The 15982-nt window shown below is 40.0% G+C and overlaps 3 protein-coding genes across 11 annotated transcripts; 1 reads left to right on the top strand and 2 right to left on the bottom strand.

The window, feature by feature from the left end:
• Positions 1-10: 10 nt before the first annotated feature.
• LOC139564228 (actin-binding Rho-activating protein-like) lies at positions 11-2448 on the top strand. Its single transcript, XM_071383573.1, has 2 exons — positions 11-135; positions 1049-2448. The coding sequence occupies exon 2, from the start codon at positions 1113-1115 to the stop codon at positions 1626-1628; it is 516 nt and encodes a 171-aa protein (XP_071239674.1). The 5' UTR covers positions 11-135; positions 1049-1112; the 3' UTR covers positions 1629-2448.
• A 223-nt stretch (positions 2449-2671) lies between these two features.
• LOC139564227 (adenosine 5'-monophosphoramidase HINT3-like) lies at positions 2672-6327 on the bottom strand. Of its 7 annotated transcripts, none has more exons than XM_071383569.1 (6): positions 5856-6113; positions 5464-5548; positions 5286-5355; positions 4599-4725; positions 3995-4059; positions 2672-3829 (listed from the first exon to the last, which is right to left on the bottom strand). In XM_071383569.1, the coding sequence occupies exons 1-6, from the start codon at positions 5991-5993 to the stop codon at positions 3817-3819; spliced, it is 498 nt and encodes a 165-aa protein (XP_071239670.1). In that variant the 5' UTR covers positions 5994-6113; the 3' UTR covers positions 2672-3816. The 7 variants fall into 7 exon arrangements, with proteins under 7 accessions (XP_071239670.1, XP_071239667.1, XP_071239666.1 ...); XM_071383566.1 differs by having other exon boundaries at positions 5286-5352; positions 5431-5548; positions 5856-6112; XM_071383565.1 differs by having other exon boundaries at positions 5431-5548; positions 5856-6108.
• A 718-nt stretch (positions 6328-7045) lies between these two features.
• LOC139564437 (nuclear receptor coactivator 7-like) lies at positions 7046-12434 on the bottom strand. Of its 3 annotated transcripts, XM_071383954.1 has the most exons (7): positions 12291-12434; positions 11604-11721; positions 9831-9977; positions 9306-9458; positions 9064-9159; positions 8806-8879; positions 7046-8645 (listed from the first exon to the last, which is right to left on the bottom strand). In XM_071383954.1, exons 1-7 carry the CDS (start codon positions 12314-12316, stop codon positions 8510-8512), a joined length of 750 nt encoding a protein of 249 aa, XP_071240055.1. In that variant the 5' UTR covers positions 12317-12434; the 3' UTR covers positions 7046-8509. The 3 variants fall into 3 exon arrangements, with proteins under 3 accessions (XP_071240055.1, XP_071240057.1, XP_071240056.1); XM_071383956.1 differs by lacking the exons at positions 11604-11721; positions 12291-12434 and adding an exon at positions 10783-11024 and having other exon boundaries at positions 9831-10000; XM_071383955.1 differs by lacking the exons at positions 11604-11721; positions 12291-12434 and adding an exon at positions 10783-11018.
• Between the last annotated feature and the right edge of the window lie 3548 nt (positions 12435-15982).

The following is a 15982-nucleotide window of genomic DNA, read 5'->3' as shown; positions in this document are numbered from 1 at the left end:
TGTAAGGTACCTAAAATCAAATATCAGGACCAATGTCAGCTATTCACAACGGGTCGACACGGACAGAAGAATAAAATCTCGGAATAAGCAATACATCGATTTTGACATTGTAGCAGTGACACTTGTCACCTTACCGTATGTATGTCACTTTCAGTTTACAGATGTGTGCTCACCTTGCATTCCTATATTTCTTGTAATGTGACATTTATTTGTGCGAGATAAATTCAATGTTTTTAATTTTTAAATCAATCTGGAACAGGGGCATCATGTACCCTAACAATCTGAGGGGGCACAAAGTATGTGAGGATGGCAGGGGGGTGGTCCCCTTCCTGAAATGGGCAAATGTAGCATTTTTCAAACATCTGAAGCAGCTTTTTCCTGCAATCTAGAGCCATAATCACTATGCTTAATTCTATTAAAAAAATATGTGAAGAACTTTGAGCGTTCTTTCAGAGTTCTTCAAATGTTCCGCACTAACTGACCTTCATGTCTTAAAGTAATGATGGACTGTCGTTTCTCTTTGCTTATTTGAGCTGTTCTTGCCATAATATGGAATTGGTCTTTTACCACATAGGGCTATCTTCTGTATACAACCACTACCTTGTCACAACACAACTGATTGGCTCAACACATTAAGAAGGAAAGAAATTCCACAAATTACCTTTTAACAATGCACACCTGTTAATTGAAATGCATTCCAGGTGACTACCTCATGAAGCTGGTTGAGAGAATGTCAAGAGTGTGCAAAGTTGTCATCAAGGCAAAGGGTGGCTACTTTGAAGAATCTCAAATATAACATATATTTTGATTTGTTTAACACTTTTTTGGTTAGTACATAATTCCATGTGTTATTTCATAGTGTTGATGTCTTCACTATTTTTCTACAATGTAGAACATTTAAAAATAAAGAAAAAACGTGAAATTAGTAGGTGTGTCCAAACTTTTGACTGGTACTGTATATATAAATTAGAAATAGGCCTAGGCTACCATACAGACATGTAATTGTGCTCTCAACAGTTGTTCATTGAAACTTTTATTACACCCACAGAAAATGAACTATGCCTAAAAGTGGACAAACCACTTAATACGTACAAGACATCTGAAACACCACCATGGAGAACAACGATGCACCTGTCGAGTTTAACGATGACAGGACAGTGTGTGTGACGTCAGTGAAAGGGTTAAAGGAGAACTGGCAGAGATGGTCCAACAAGCACCAGGAGTACCAGAAACACAACCCCTTCAGTAACGACCGGGGGGCTATGGTGAATGTGACTGCCCAGCAGCAGAGGCTCCAACGGGACCAGGATGGCTACGGGAGGCCCCTAGAGGGTTCGTTGACAGAGCAGAGGGGCCGGGACGCCCACGTCCACATCAGCCGGGAGGTGGAGGAGCTCTGCCAGGTGATCAGGGACATCGGGGAGAGCCGTGGCGGTGGGGACGGAGGCAGTGAGGAGAGACCTGTGGTGACGGTGGAGTTTGGGAAGCTGTTTGAGCACTATGTGAACATCTCCAACAAGGTGGTGGGGATCCTGCTGAGGGCCAGAAAACAAGGCCTGGTCAGCTTTGAAGGGGAGATGCTGTGGCAGGGGCAGGATGACCAGGTCCTCATCACACTGCTACAGTGACCAGGATGAAATGACAGGGTCACCATTATGCTGCTTCAGTGACCAGGTTGATGCAGCCGAAGGACAAGACAGTAACCTAGGCCCTGTCCAGAAACATCCCCTAGCCCTCTAGGCATTTGTGTAGTTGTGAAAGGATTGGCTAGGTCTAAGCAATATGGTGAAAATTACATTAGGTGGGAAGGTGCAGCAACAGCACCTATCCAATTCTTTCAGATTTACACCTGCACCTAGCAGGGGTAGTTGTTTCTGGGCAGGGCCCAAGAGAACCAACCTGTGGCAGCAGTGACATGCAATATGGTGCTGTAGGATGAACCTGAGCTTATTGGCCTGACTGGACTTTTTTGCATTCCCAGTTACACCACTACACTGTAATCTACATAGCGCTTACAATGTTCTTTAGCAACCTTTGTAATTAGACACAGAGGAAAGGTGTACTTATTAATGGCAAAAATACAACACTCTGACACTGTAGGCTTATGTTAGAAATGCTGGAAGGAGGCTATGAAACTGCATACATGGTTGACAATGTAGCAAAATGCATCACAATTCTATTTACATTCAGGAGAAATAGCACATCACTTTTTGGTCGACTGGCATTTGTGGAATTCACACTGTACTAAATGCATTGTTCAACCTAACAAGGGTTGTTTGAAGAATGTTTTTGCAGTTACTTGCACCCATAACACAATATGATGAAATGTACTGTAACACTTTACTCATTTGAAAAAAATATATTTTGTCACCAACTAATATACTGTATTCCAAACGTGTTTATGTTTACAAAGGAAAGCACTGATGTTTATCAATAAAGTCTTCCAAAAGATCACCAAAACTGACTGCTAATTCATGTTAAATTGCATTAGAATGACAGGTAACACTATTTAAAACCTGCATAACATATAATACTTTTAAATAAGGCATTAGAAAGGGTCATAAATGGTTATATGAAGTTACATTGCCTAATAACGGCATACTTTACAGTAAGTGTTACTGAATGATGTTTCCCATTAATAAGAGACCAGGAAGGAAATCTGAAACCCTTGTGGAGGCAGCAATGCATCATTTATTTAACCATGAACAACCATTATTATTTTACACGGACACGTCAACCAATAAATACAAACACATGACGCTCTCAATTTCATGCAGCAGCATACACTAAACATACATTACTTCGTTGAGTTAAAATTTTTACTTCGTTAAAATTAAGAATCACTCTCCAACATTCATAATAAAATAACACAATTAATGTAGAGTATTGTGTTAAAAGAATGTGTGACTCAAGAAACAATTGTTTATGGATGACTGAGAATTAGTAATGTAGGTATTATTCAGTGACTATATTAAACCTCCACAATCCAGTCTACACTTCCATTTTACCCTTTGATCGGATATGATTGATTATCATTCATGCAAAACAGTTGCTTTTCTGACCACTTGACAGAGTCCTAAAAGAGCTCATACTTCTCATTATATTTCTCTGCTTTCAGTTATTATACCTCATAATACGGGATACTGTTGACAGCGACTGCATCGCAAATGGCGCCCTATTCATTACACTACTTTTGAGCCCTATAGGAAAAGGTGCCATTTGGGATGCCAGCCAGTGGCACAATGCACATGTTTTACTCATCTTTATCAAAGGTATCCTGCAATGAGACTTACAGTAGGTTTCCCAGTCCCAATACATCCCATTCACCTACCATTCTCAGGTCTCCTGATTATGATCACTTAGGAATGCCTTTACGTTACTAATCGTTCTTTACATTAATACTAGAGCCTAAACACAAACATGTATATTTGTATCACTTTTGATATCTTTCTATACCAACGGAAATTGACCCCAAAATCATTCTAGTCATTACTATTTCATATTCTGTGGTAAAAAAATAAAGCGTAACTATTGGTCATTTTCAAAAAAGTCTTTAAAATAACAAGGAAGGAAAAAATATTTGGCTTAATTTCTGATTTGGCTGTTCAGCTTGATACTAGAATTAAAAACCTCATCACTAGTCTCACTGTAACCTGCTGGGGAGTACAGTACACTCACACAGAGAACCACGGAGGGAGACCAGACCAGTCCTGACCTGCCCACCACTACTAGTAAGGTAACCCCGTTTCTCACTGAACCAGCCCAGACTGCAACCCACCGCTCAGGTGGCCTCTCCCTTAGAGTTCAGCTGCTGAATCAACTGGTCAGCCTGTAGGAGACAAACACAAATAGTACAAGAATAAATAAATGACAATTCATGGATTCTTCATGGCTTTTTGATGTCTGAATTTCCAGTCCATTGTCACGCTCATGTAGTGTATCAAAAGGTAGAAAAACAAAGGCTCTTGCATGAGGTGCATGCCTGCAAACCAACCTGATAGGAATAGACTGATAGAGGTGAGTGTCCCTGACATACTGTATAGATGGCCATCCTTTAACCTGGGAAGAACCATATACACACTGAAGGCAGACACAGGTAAAAACAGGTTTCCTAGTCCAGTATATTTGGGGGTTTAGTCACCTTACATGGAGTTAATCGACCATGAAAGCTGGCAGTGATAATGCAGTGAGAGATCAGTGTTGGCTGACTGGCTCGTAACAGATGACAACACAACAGCCAGAGTTAAATAAAAGAGCTGCTAGAACAGTGAGGAACAATGGAGCTATTCATCAGCTGCCAATCTAGACTGTCTAACTATATGTTTTAAAAAAAGAGCCCTCTTTCCCAAACACAATGCTAACAAGCTACTCTGACAAGTCTAAATGAGTGGAGTTGATGTGTTGGTGTCCAGGTGCTGTCAAGGCAGCAGGGCAAGGGAAATTATTGTTCTATCCAGACTTTGGTACTGTATGAACACTGAACTCAATAGGTGGATAATATTATCACAGAACAGACAATGTGGGGGGGAATAGTGAAACATTTATCACACAAATTCTGACAGCTACTGTACTACAATGGCCATTTGAAAGAGACTTACCGTGACAAACCAATAGGAGTTGGGTCTGTAGAAGAGGCGGGACATGAAGCCCATCTGACTGGCAGGTGCCAACACATGGAGGTGCAGGTGAGAAACAGAACAGAATGGGGGCCAGTGGAAGCCAAACCTGTCGATAAATATTTTTTTTAAACAATGTCTGCTTCTTTGTCTCTGCATGATCTGCTGTGACAACAGCAACATGTTCAAAATGCAAAATTCTACAGACTGCTGAATGTGATTTGCCATTGTATGTCATTTCATTAAGCCAAACCAATCAACTATGCATGCATAGCAAAAATAAATAAATTGGCCTATACAAATTGGAGCCACTTGTTAAAAGGGCCGGGACGATACCAGTATAGCGACTCTCGTCAGTATCGTGGCAAAGAAACAAACACACAACACGGCTTTAACTTACTTTGGAAAACAGCCCTAATGTTGGAAACAGACATCATTATGTCATCATCTAGTCACATTTGTTCATTTTTCAGGCTATATCACACAATAGTTTGCATACAGCAGATTTTTTAAGAACAAACAAGTTGTCTGCTTTCTATTTAATTTTTTTGCCATAGAAAACATATCTCGATACTGGTATTGTCACAGCCCTAATAACATCTGAAGATTGAAAAACGCTCCTTCATTTGAATCATGTGACATTGACTGGAGAGAATGTTGTGGTCATACCTAACATCGCTGAGGTCTAAGACATTGTTCTTCTGAAGGATCTCCATCCCTATCTCCACCATCTTCTCTACTGATCACACACACACAGCAGGATAATCAGTTAAACACACACACACACACCACACACACCTTTAAAGTTGCATACCTAATGACACATGCTCTTTACTGAGTGATTTACAGTTTCCAACATGTCTCGTGGGCACAACCAGGTAATGATGGGGAGCTCCAGGCTTGATGTCCCTGAAGCAAGAGACCTCCTCGTCCTGTCAAGCGCACGAAGTCAAACACATGGGGTGGTCACTAGTTGGTTCAGCTAGGACGTCCATCACAATCAGCATTGTTTTCAGTTTGGAAGCTAACCTGCCTAAAAACTATTTTTAGGATCATTAATGTATATTGTTTCCACATAGCTATGGAAAAATGATAATGGAACAAAGGGGATAATGGATTAGCTCAAATGACCTGCTGTTAACTGTCAGTGGTCATCATCGTCGCTGTTTTCTGACAGCTAACCTAGCCAGCTAACGACGTTAGTTAACGTAACGTCGTCAATAATTCACTCATACTTACAACATGAAGAATCTCCGTGCCCATCTCATTGTTGACAACCTTGCAAAATATGCATTTCTTGTCGTATCCTTCGCCTTGACCTACTTTTATTTTAGAAATATCTACATTTGCACGTTCAGAACCCTCGTTGGTTGCCATATTTATTGGTCGTCACTAGTTGCCACAGCCACAAAGTCATAAACCCCGCCTATTTCTACAATTTATTTTCTTAAAATGCGATTTTAAACCTAACCTTATCTCTAACCTTAACCACACTGCTAACCTTATCTCTAACCTTAACCACACTGCTAACCTTATGCCTAGCCAATTTTAACTTTGTGGTAATAAGTGGAAATCATATTGTCGGTGAGACTGTGACCTATAATCAACGAAGGAATACAAGTGGATCAAGCGGTTATCGTCGGTGAGTCGAAGGGTAAAGCAAACAATTACCCAACTTGGCAGTGCGCACGAATGTCCACCTGAAGGTGGCAGTGAAACACGTCTCTCACTGAATCGTCTAGATAAAATATTTACATTTTAGACATTTAACAGATATGCTTTTCTATTTTCTGCCACTTCTTCAACATGTATAAGTCAATGCTACGGTTATATTGCATTGTTGTATTTGCCAAAATTATTTAAAGATGGGTTTTTTAAAGCCATTTTCGTGACCTAGGAAAAGAACGATAAAGATTAACTTCTTGATTTATTTTTTACTGGTCATAGACTATTGTTTATCTAACTTCTCCTTACTATTTACAGTACTAAAGATGTGCTCAACTTAGGTATTTTGTATTTTATTAGGATCCCCATTAGCTGTTGCGTAAGTACATTAGGCTGCATCCTATGTAGGCCTTGCTTTTGAGATTGCAGGTGTCATTTTCATTAATCTAACATACTTTCTTTGACAGTACAGCAACATGTAAATCAATGCTGTGACATTTTATAATTTCTTTCAAAACCAATAGTTGTACAATGACTGATGTATGTGTGATTACTGAGGTGGCCTTAGGCTACCTTTTGCTAGCTTAATTTCAACATACAGAAATGACTGGGCATCTAGCATGATATTTCAAAATACTGGGTTAATCTAAAACATGTCAAATGTCCTTTTGTTGTTATCCTTTTGTTATCATTAATATTAGTATTACTATTTCAGGCAATGGTGCTTATTGATCTTATAACAATCAGTCACATAATCACACAAGTTTAAAGCACATTTTTTGTCACCTGGAAATGCAGAATTTTAATAAGGAGCCATTAACAGTGCCAGCACTGTACAGCACACATACAGAAAAACAAAACAAAATACTTCCATGGATAACATTCTTTAAATATATCTATATATATATTTTTATAGCAAATATAAAAAACACCAAAGGAATGTGAAAAAGACGCCAAATTAAAACAATTGGTCCATCTTATATCCTGTTTCGTTCTTTTAAACAAATTTCATTATTCTCTTTTAGAAATGTAAGAAAACATTTAACATGGATTTAAACCCATACCTTTAGTACAAACCATTACCGTGGCTGTTTCTAGACCTGAGTGTTGTGTGTGTGAGGAATCCCTACGGGGCATCTGATGTTGTACCCTTGTAACACAGACACAGAAATAAATACAAAATAGTTGGGTAGTACAGTAGTGTTCATCTTAGCCTCTATAAAGTTCAAAGCTTATGATGGAATTGTAATGAGAATAGGATCTTACTCTAAAATGGGCTTTGGTTTGTAAATGCTGTCCATAACAAAGGATTGATGGAGGGTTTACAGCTTAGATGTCTAGAACCAGTTGTAATGCTCGTATTGGACAGAGCTTGTTCAGTAGCAGGTATTGAGCAGCAAACAGCAGGACACTGTAAAACAGCCTGTCTATTTCTACACAATACAGTCCTCAGTTAACCAGGCTAAACACAGATACAACCCGAGTTAATGCTGGTATAATAGGTTACGCACTGGTAAAACACAGGTAAAACCAGCCTAAAAGTCACTAGACCAGGTTTTACACAGGACAAACCCAGGGGAGAATGACTGCCCCCTCTCATTCAAGGCCAACCACAGTACTGCAGGCATTATTTGCAGAACACAGGATCCCCATTACAGTGAATGGGAAGATGACAATCTTCATGGTCAATCTTCGTATAAATATAATAACAAATAAAAACAAAAAATTGTACTAAGAATTGCTTCTATTACCCCAGATGTATGTGCTTGAACCGATTGTTTTAAAATCGCACACAGAAGAAGTTATTATCATAATTTAGTAGCTAATGGCAGCATGCCCCATTCTGCCTTTAACGTGAAATACTCAATGAGAGGGGGCAGCTAGCCTGCAACGTCACATCCTGGAGTAGCTCAAACTAAGCATGTAATGCCTACGTAAATCTCCCACATGAGACGCCATCTTAACGGACTTCCTTGGCTTCAAATGCACTATTGAGTTTTCACATAGGAATGACTGGTGTCACGTGATCGATGGCATTGTACATTCATATATACAGTCATTGCACAAACCAAGCTTACTGTATTAAGCTTACTGTACTTTAACAGCTTGAACACAGGCTAACCTCACTGAACACAAGTAAAGACATGTTGTAAACCATAGATAGACATGGCTCTGGCTTTTTTCTCTCTCTCTTTTCCGCTTCTGAGTCTCTCAGCGTCTCGCTCTGTTTACTGGACAGTCCAGACCTCCAGGTCCTGCACTGTGAAGTCTTGCTGGGTGGACAGGGGCTGGTTGTTGAAGGTGTGACATGGGAAGCTGGCACCGTAGTACAGATCAGCATCCAGCCACAGGCCAAAAAGCCCCCTAGAGGTCAACAAGAGAAACATATATCAGACCAGAGCCAAAGGATGCGGTTTAGCCTATCTGATCTGTAGACATCAATGAGTTTGTGGAAGCTAACTAGATTTACTTTTAGATGATAAAGGCTTCGGTATTTCTGATAAAGAAAATTCTGAACACTTACCCTCCTCCACCAATCTGTAGAGAGTCCATATGGCCCCTGATGAAGTACGAGTTCTCACCACTCCACCTGTAGGCCTGTGTGAAGAGAGAGAGGTGTCAGATTAACTCCACCCATCACAACAGTCAAGAGACAGCCTATTAACTACAACCCTATTCCCTATAGTACAAAGGTAAGCTCTGGTCAAATGTAGAAGTGGGTATATAGTGAATAGGATGCCATTTTGGACAAAGCCGTGCACACAACAGTATGCAGTGTTACCTTGAATGCAGGGTCGAAGCTGTAGACAAAAGTCTCTCCTGTTCCATAGCAACAGTCACTCACTCTGAAGGGATGGGAGGAGAAGGCACCAAACACCTAAGAGAGAGGGAAACAAACCTATTAGCATTTTACTGGGATCGTATGACCCATTCATAATGTAATAACATTGTAATAGCAGTACATGGATGTAACAGTACGTTAGATGTCAGTCATATAGAACAGTGCGTTGTTGAGATGTCTACCTTTTTTCCCATGTCTTTGATGACCAGAAGCACAGGACTGTCGATGTGGGCCATTTGCCTGTACAGAGTCTTCAGGCTGGTGCCATGAATGGCTGTGCTGTAGACCAGGTTCCATGGATACCCCTGTGTCCTCACTGGTATGTGATTGGCTAGCTGTGGGTTTCAGAAACAGAGGATGAGATGGATGATGAGAAAATGTCCCATTTAAATTCACATGACAAAGCTGTGTAATGCTGAGATGAGTATGTGCACTTTATTTTCCCGGAACTCAGTATAAATTGAAGAACCAAAAAAAAGTCCCATATTTAGCTTTGTACATATCAAACAAACCAAAGCACTAAGTTCCTCCCATGAGCTGGCAGTGTAGCCTATATAGTGCTGTGAGATGATTGCTTTACTTTTCCTTTACTTCATTAGGTTTATTTGACAGGTATAAAGCACCTTCATCAACATTTCTGTAAACGTGCCAGAATTGACTGTATTAGCCACAGTGTTTTGTTGTAGTGTAGTTTAACAGTAACTCACACTCTCGATGTGTTGGTCGTTGAGGAGCTGGCTGTGATTTCGGAGAACAGGAAGTATGTCCTCAGGCTCCTCGTCCTCAGAGCGTTTACCCTCCTCTGACCTGCACATGCTCCATCGAGGCTTTATTGAATCCTTCCCTGTGATGATCTGCAAGGAAATAACCACCAACTCTGTTAAGGGGAAAGTTCACCAAAATTACAAAATTACTTATATGTCCCAGATATTATAATTTTTCACTTTCATGTTCAAATTATCTTAAAGTAACTTTATTAAGGTACAAAATCCATTTCAGACACTTTGGGATGATTTGGACATGAAATCACAACTCTGTTAAAACACATTCTCCTTTTCTCTCTGTGAGTTTCTAAGCCACATCTCTGTTAAAACACATTCTCTTTTTCTTTCTGTGATTTTCTCAGCCACATCTCTGTTAAAAGACACTCTCCTTTTCTCTCTGCTGTGAGTTTCTCAGCCACATCTCTGTTAAAACACACTCTTTTTCACTCTGTGAATTTCTCTGCCACATCTCTGTTAAAACACATTCTCTTTTTCTCTGAGTTTCTCAGCCACATCTCTGTTAAAACACACTCTCTTTTTCTCTGTGAGTTTCTCAGCCACATCACTGTTAAAACACACTCTCTTTTTCTCTCTGCTGTGAGTTTCTTAACCACACTGATATTGTAAAACAAGGCTGAGTAATTAACTGACTCAAACACAAACACAATAAAACATGAAATTACACCCACAATCAGTACTAGTGAGTCAGGGTGGTTGATAAAAGACAAAATACAATAATTTCTTCAACCCTTCACCAATAAATAAACTACTCTTCACATATTTGGGTCATACTAAAGGTATTTCAAAAATACAAATAAAATGGCATGCATACTAGTACATTATCTCACACTAAACATTTTAATTCACAAATATCAGAGTATAGTTAGCAACCCACCTCTACATATGGCTCCAGACATTTGTTTGCAAAGTAAAGCACCTTGATGTTCTCCTGCATTGGTCTCATGTCTACTAATATTCCTCTTATTCACCCCAAACACAACTCATGTATACTAATAATGTAACACAGTTGCCTCAGTATATGATACTGTATGTACCACAGGCACAGGCAAGAGTGTAAACTGATAACCTATACCCAACCATCAAATGCTCTATCTTACTTCATTCAACTTCCATCCCCCTAAATCTCATTGGCTGATAGCAGACCTGCTTGTGGAAACCATATTGGCCACCTTTTGTGTTTTAGATTCCTTTCTCGAAAAACAGGATGGCACTTGTAGTAAACTGAATTACAGGGCATATGCCCATATATGGGGTGTCCGGCAGGTTTGAGCTAACTGTCAAAATATCTCATTGTTGCACTCATGGCAGTGAGCCAACAATTCTGTAGCCTGGGTACTAGTCTGTGTCTCCTAACCTTCCACTCCTTGTACTCCGTGCCATTTGCCAAACATGTTTAGCATATGAGAAGAAGTGGCAAGGAGTGGAATGTTAGGAGAAGAAGACTGGTACCCAGGCTAACAAATATGTGCCTTAAAGCTACAATATTTCATAGATATTTCATAGATATAGATACAACAAACCTAACCTAGATATATAAATGTCAAATAAAAATAGTTTCAAACTTGCTTAAATCTATTTCATACTTGTTTCATTTGTCTAATCCATTCTTTATAATGAGAAACTGCTCTCATTGTTTTAGAGATAGAAGTGGTTGAATGCAATGCCACATCTTTAGATCCTTGAATCAGAACTCACCTCCCAGTTTATGGCAGTAGAGCAGCACAGCACAGCTAGCTGGAATTTCTCCACTACCAGACAGCAGCGATGCTTGTGGTGTCTCGTGTTATTGTCCTTGGTGTGGATCTGTTCAAACCTGAGGATGCAATCACACACATCAATATATTGTTTATCTACTTTAAATTATGTAATACATTTCACCAAAACCCCTCTACAAACCCCTCTACAATATGACTGAAACACAATCTAATCTCGCAACCACAAGCCAGAAATCTTTAAACAAGCCTAAAGTGAACCAATTTCTGCATGGAAAAACAAGTCTTTCAGCTACTTTTCAGAAATAGCTCTTACAGGAAAAAGCTAATTTAGGGTGCAAATACATGACTACAGCCCATTGGAATGCCACTATCAGATCATACATAGCCTCCATTTGTGGCTCACCACCCACATGCATTCTGGTCCGCATGAATAATGACTAAAGCACCCATAAGACCTGAAGAGGCTGGAGCTGAAACTGACATAGGCCTAGCTATTTCCCTGATCAAGAAAACCCCCAAAAGCTGCAATATCAAAATCCCTCCTACTGCCCTTGTTAAATTACATTTTTAACCTAGCAAAGAAAGGGCAAGTTTCGTCTTTACAAAACCCTTATTTCTCCAAATCAAGCGTCCAGGTTTGGTATCCATAGTAAGTATTGTGACTTACTCTTCAAAGCTGTAATTGACTCCCATGCTGAATAGTAGCTGGGGTAGAAAGGAGGTGCAGGAGATGAAAAAGGAGGTGAAGAAGAAAGGATGATATGGTGAAAATGAGAGCGGATTGTCTGTCTACCCCAGGTAGTGCTTTAACAGCATGTCCACCCCATCTCAACCATCAGGCATCTTATACTCCAGCGTTCCCTTAGATAAGCCCCTTTCATCATAAAACCCCCCCTTAAAGTCCTTCAAGGCCGCCTGACATGGAGGATTTCACAATGGCTTTAGATAGCCTCTGTGACACATTATCTTGACTTGCTACAGTAGGCCTCCCTTGGCTGAATCTGGGTCAGAAAATGACAGTGTCAATTCACTGTCGTAGAGACGCTGATTTCCAAACAAATAAAGGTCTGGCTGACAGACACTGTCTTTCTCTATCTGTCTCTTTTCCTGATACTTTTGTTTTATTGCAATCTGCACTTTACTGTGTGAAACACAGCCAGTCTCAATTGACTCCCTACCACTTCACTTTGGCTCTAATCCTTCAAGGTGTGCAGATCTGTAAGGTGGAAGCACCTCCAAATCAAATCAAGTTTATTTTATCAAGTTTATTTCACTACATTGCCTATACCTATCCATACCCTGTACAGAGTCTTCAAATCTCCAAGAGTTAGTGTCAAGAGGAAGGGGTAAGGAGCAGATTGGAAACTCTGTCTAAAAGAAAGCCAGGGGTCACAGAGGAGGCCAAGAGGTTACACAACAGTAGCCAACCGTAGGATGGAAGAAATCCATATCAGACTGTGTGGGGGCTGATTATACAGACACACATGGAGGGTCGATGGTGTTGCACATTTACATGACTATGTGAAATGTATTTTATTGCGTTAAATACAAATGGACAACTTTTCCATGAGTGAAAAACATGAATCACATCCAATAGACAGTAGTGAGTTAAATATCTACTGTAATCTACTGGTACCTACTGTATATAAAAAAAAATATGCAGACTGAGCTATCAATCTGGTATAGTGTGTGCCCTTTCCAGGATAATTGCTTAATAGTTACAGTTTGTACTGTACCTGTTAGACAACTTTCACTTGGCAACTTTCTCCAATTCATGCAAATCCGCTCTCTGCCTCAGCATGTTCCAGATGAGTCATGGGAAAATCCCACATGGACCTGGACATGCTAAATGCATCCTTAGTGCATTTAACTACTAAATGCAACTAATTGAATGGCCACTTTGGGATCGTGTACAAAATGCAAATCAGGCAATAAGTATTTAAGCAAAATGTGTATATTTAGATGGGGGATGGGGAAGAAGGCCATGGTATCTCTTTAGTTTGGTTTGCTGTGGTATACTGCTGTAGACCCTGTGGCAGGCCCTCTATCAAAAACAATAGAGTAGAACAATAGAGTAGAAGGATGAGGAATTATCATCCAGAATACAAACAGAGTTTGACACTTCATCAGACCATTATCACAGAGACTTTGACTGGACCTAGGGATATTATATGTAAGAACCACTGAAACTTTGTATAGCGCAACCCCAATCTATGAAACCCATTGATTAAAAAAACTTACTGTTTCACACAGATGTTATCATTCCATATTGTGTGTTTTCATGTCAATAGTGGTGCGTATCTGAGTGGTAATAGGCAGTAGAAAACATTTGTCTATCACCCTTAACTTGCGTCAGTTAATCTTACCTGCTGTAAACTGTGTACGTGACGAATAACAGTTGATTTGGGATGGGAGAGCTACAGTAGGGTTCACACACAGGTCACAGACTCTACAGAGGTGTCACAGAACTAATAGGATTACTAGGCTACCATGTGAAAACAAAACTGTGAGGAGAATATTGACCGTTCAAAAGGTTTTGAAAGAGTAAACAGCATTCACTGGTAAAGGGCAAAGCTGCAGGTGTCAGCCCTCTTTAAAGATGGACGCCTGATGTTCACCTGTTCACTCACAGATGTTGAGAAGGAGGAACTGCCTTACTGTAAAACAAAACTTTACTACTATATTTATCATCCTCTGATACGGAGTACGGACTATATACCCATTTTATGAGGATTGAATGAAATGCAGAAGCACTATCCACCTAAAAGCACACAGCAATTCAACTGTCAAATACAAACAATGACTGCATTCAGTTGTATGAGATGAAAACTGATACTTTCCTTATTTATCTCAGTTTAGAAATTTCATTCTGTTACAAGCCACCCATTAGGGAAAGGGGATATCTTCTCAGTTGCACAACTGAATGCATTCAACCGAAATGTGTCTTCCTCATTTAACCCAACCCCTCTGAATCGGAGAGGTGCAGGGCCTGCCTTAATTGATGTCATCGGTGCCCGGGGAGCAGTTGTTGTTGGGGTTAACTGCCTTGGTCAAGGGCGGAATGACAGATTTTTCCACATTGCTGGCTCTGGGATTCGAACAAGCAACCTTCCGGTTACTGTCCCAACACTAACTGCTTGGCTCCTTCACCAGCCAGAGGTTCCAGTCCAGTCAAACGAACTACATGCAGTAACAAATGCATTTTATTAGCAGCTAAACATGCATAACTCTCTCTCTGATTTTCATGCGTAACCTTTTGCTTTGGGATCAGTACCCATTTAGAGCGTATGCAAAAAGTTGAACATTTGGGCCAAGTGTTAAGTTTGTATTTTTTCGTCAGTCGGCCTAAATATAGTTTAGCTTGTACATGCTGTAGTTCCATGTGTCTATTTCTCGGGTTTGCTGCAGCAGTGGAACATTTTTCATTACCAAGTCAACTCTGGGCCCATTATAGAGAGGAGTCACCCTCACCTGTCCTGCTATAAGGCACAAGAGAAGAACTTGTTGAGTTGAACCAGTTAATTTTGAGTGACATAGAACTGTATGCCTAGTGTCCTAGGCCCCACAGAGCAGCAGTAAAACGACAACTATAGCAGCCACATCCTCCTGACCTGGTTACCTTAAACTCATACAAATGACAATATACTACATGTCTCAATGAGAGATCCAACCACTTTCAGCAGTTCTTGAATAAGAGAGTTGACACAAAAGGACCATGATGTAGAGTAGATTCAGATGGCTGTGTAAATAAACTTGGCAATACTGTATTCCTTTTGCCTGGCTGGTTGAACCAGACCTGATAAGTAAAGAGGTAGAATAATGGTGGGCAGTGTTCATTCTGGTTCAACCAGGCAAGTACAGATGTATTATCTTAATTTGATCACTCTGTGGTCACAGAGAATTTTCCTGCACCTGAGGAAATTCAAATGTGCCTCTTGATTTACATATATTTACTGAAAACTGCAGGTTTCTTTCTCTTTCGCTCGCTCAAACGCTAAAGAACCAGACAGAATAAATGTCCTACTACTGTAGGTCCTACTGCTGTGACATTCAAATGTACATGCATTTCAACAACCGTTGTTTTATATAGCTTAATAACACAAGATAGATATTGTTCTCCACTACGCCATACAAGTGTATATGAAATGCAGCTGTAGGCTACACCTAAACTATAGCCTACTGTAGCCTATCCAAGACTAATTTCCCAATAGAAAATATATTTTTTAAATAATCAAGTCCTCCTGCTGCAGGATTATTTTACTCCTGTGACGAAACTGGTCAAATTAAGATCTGACACCTGTATTTCTTCCCTTCATACACTAAACCACAGCAAACTGTTCCCATGGAAAAGCAAGTCTG

This window comes from Salvelinus alpinus, chromosome 35 (genome assembly GCF_045679555.1).
Source record: "Salvelinus alpinus chromosome 35, SLU_Salpinus.1, whole genome shotgun sequence".
NCBI classification, from domain to species: domain Eukaryota; kingdom Metazoa; phylum Chordata; class Actinopteri; order Salmoniformes; family Salmonidae; genus Salvelinus; species Salvelinus alpinus.
This window is presented reverse-complemented; position numbering and strand designations above follow the sequence as displayed.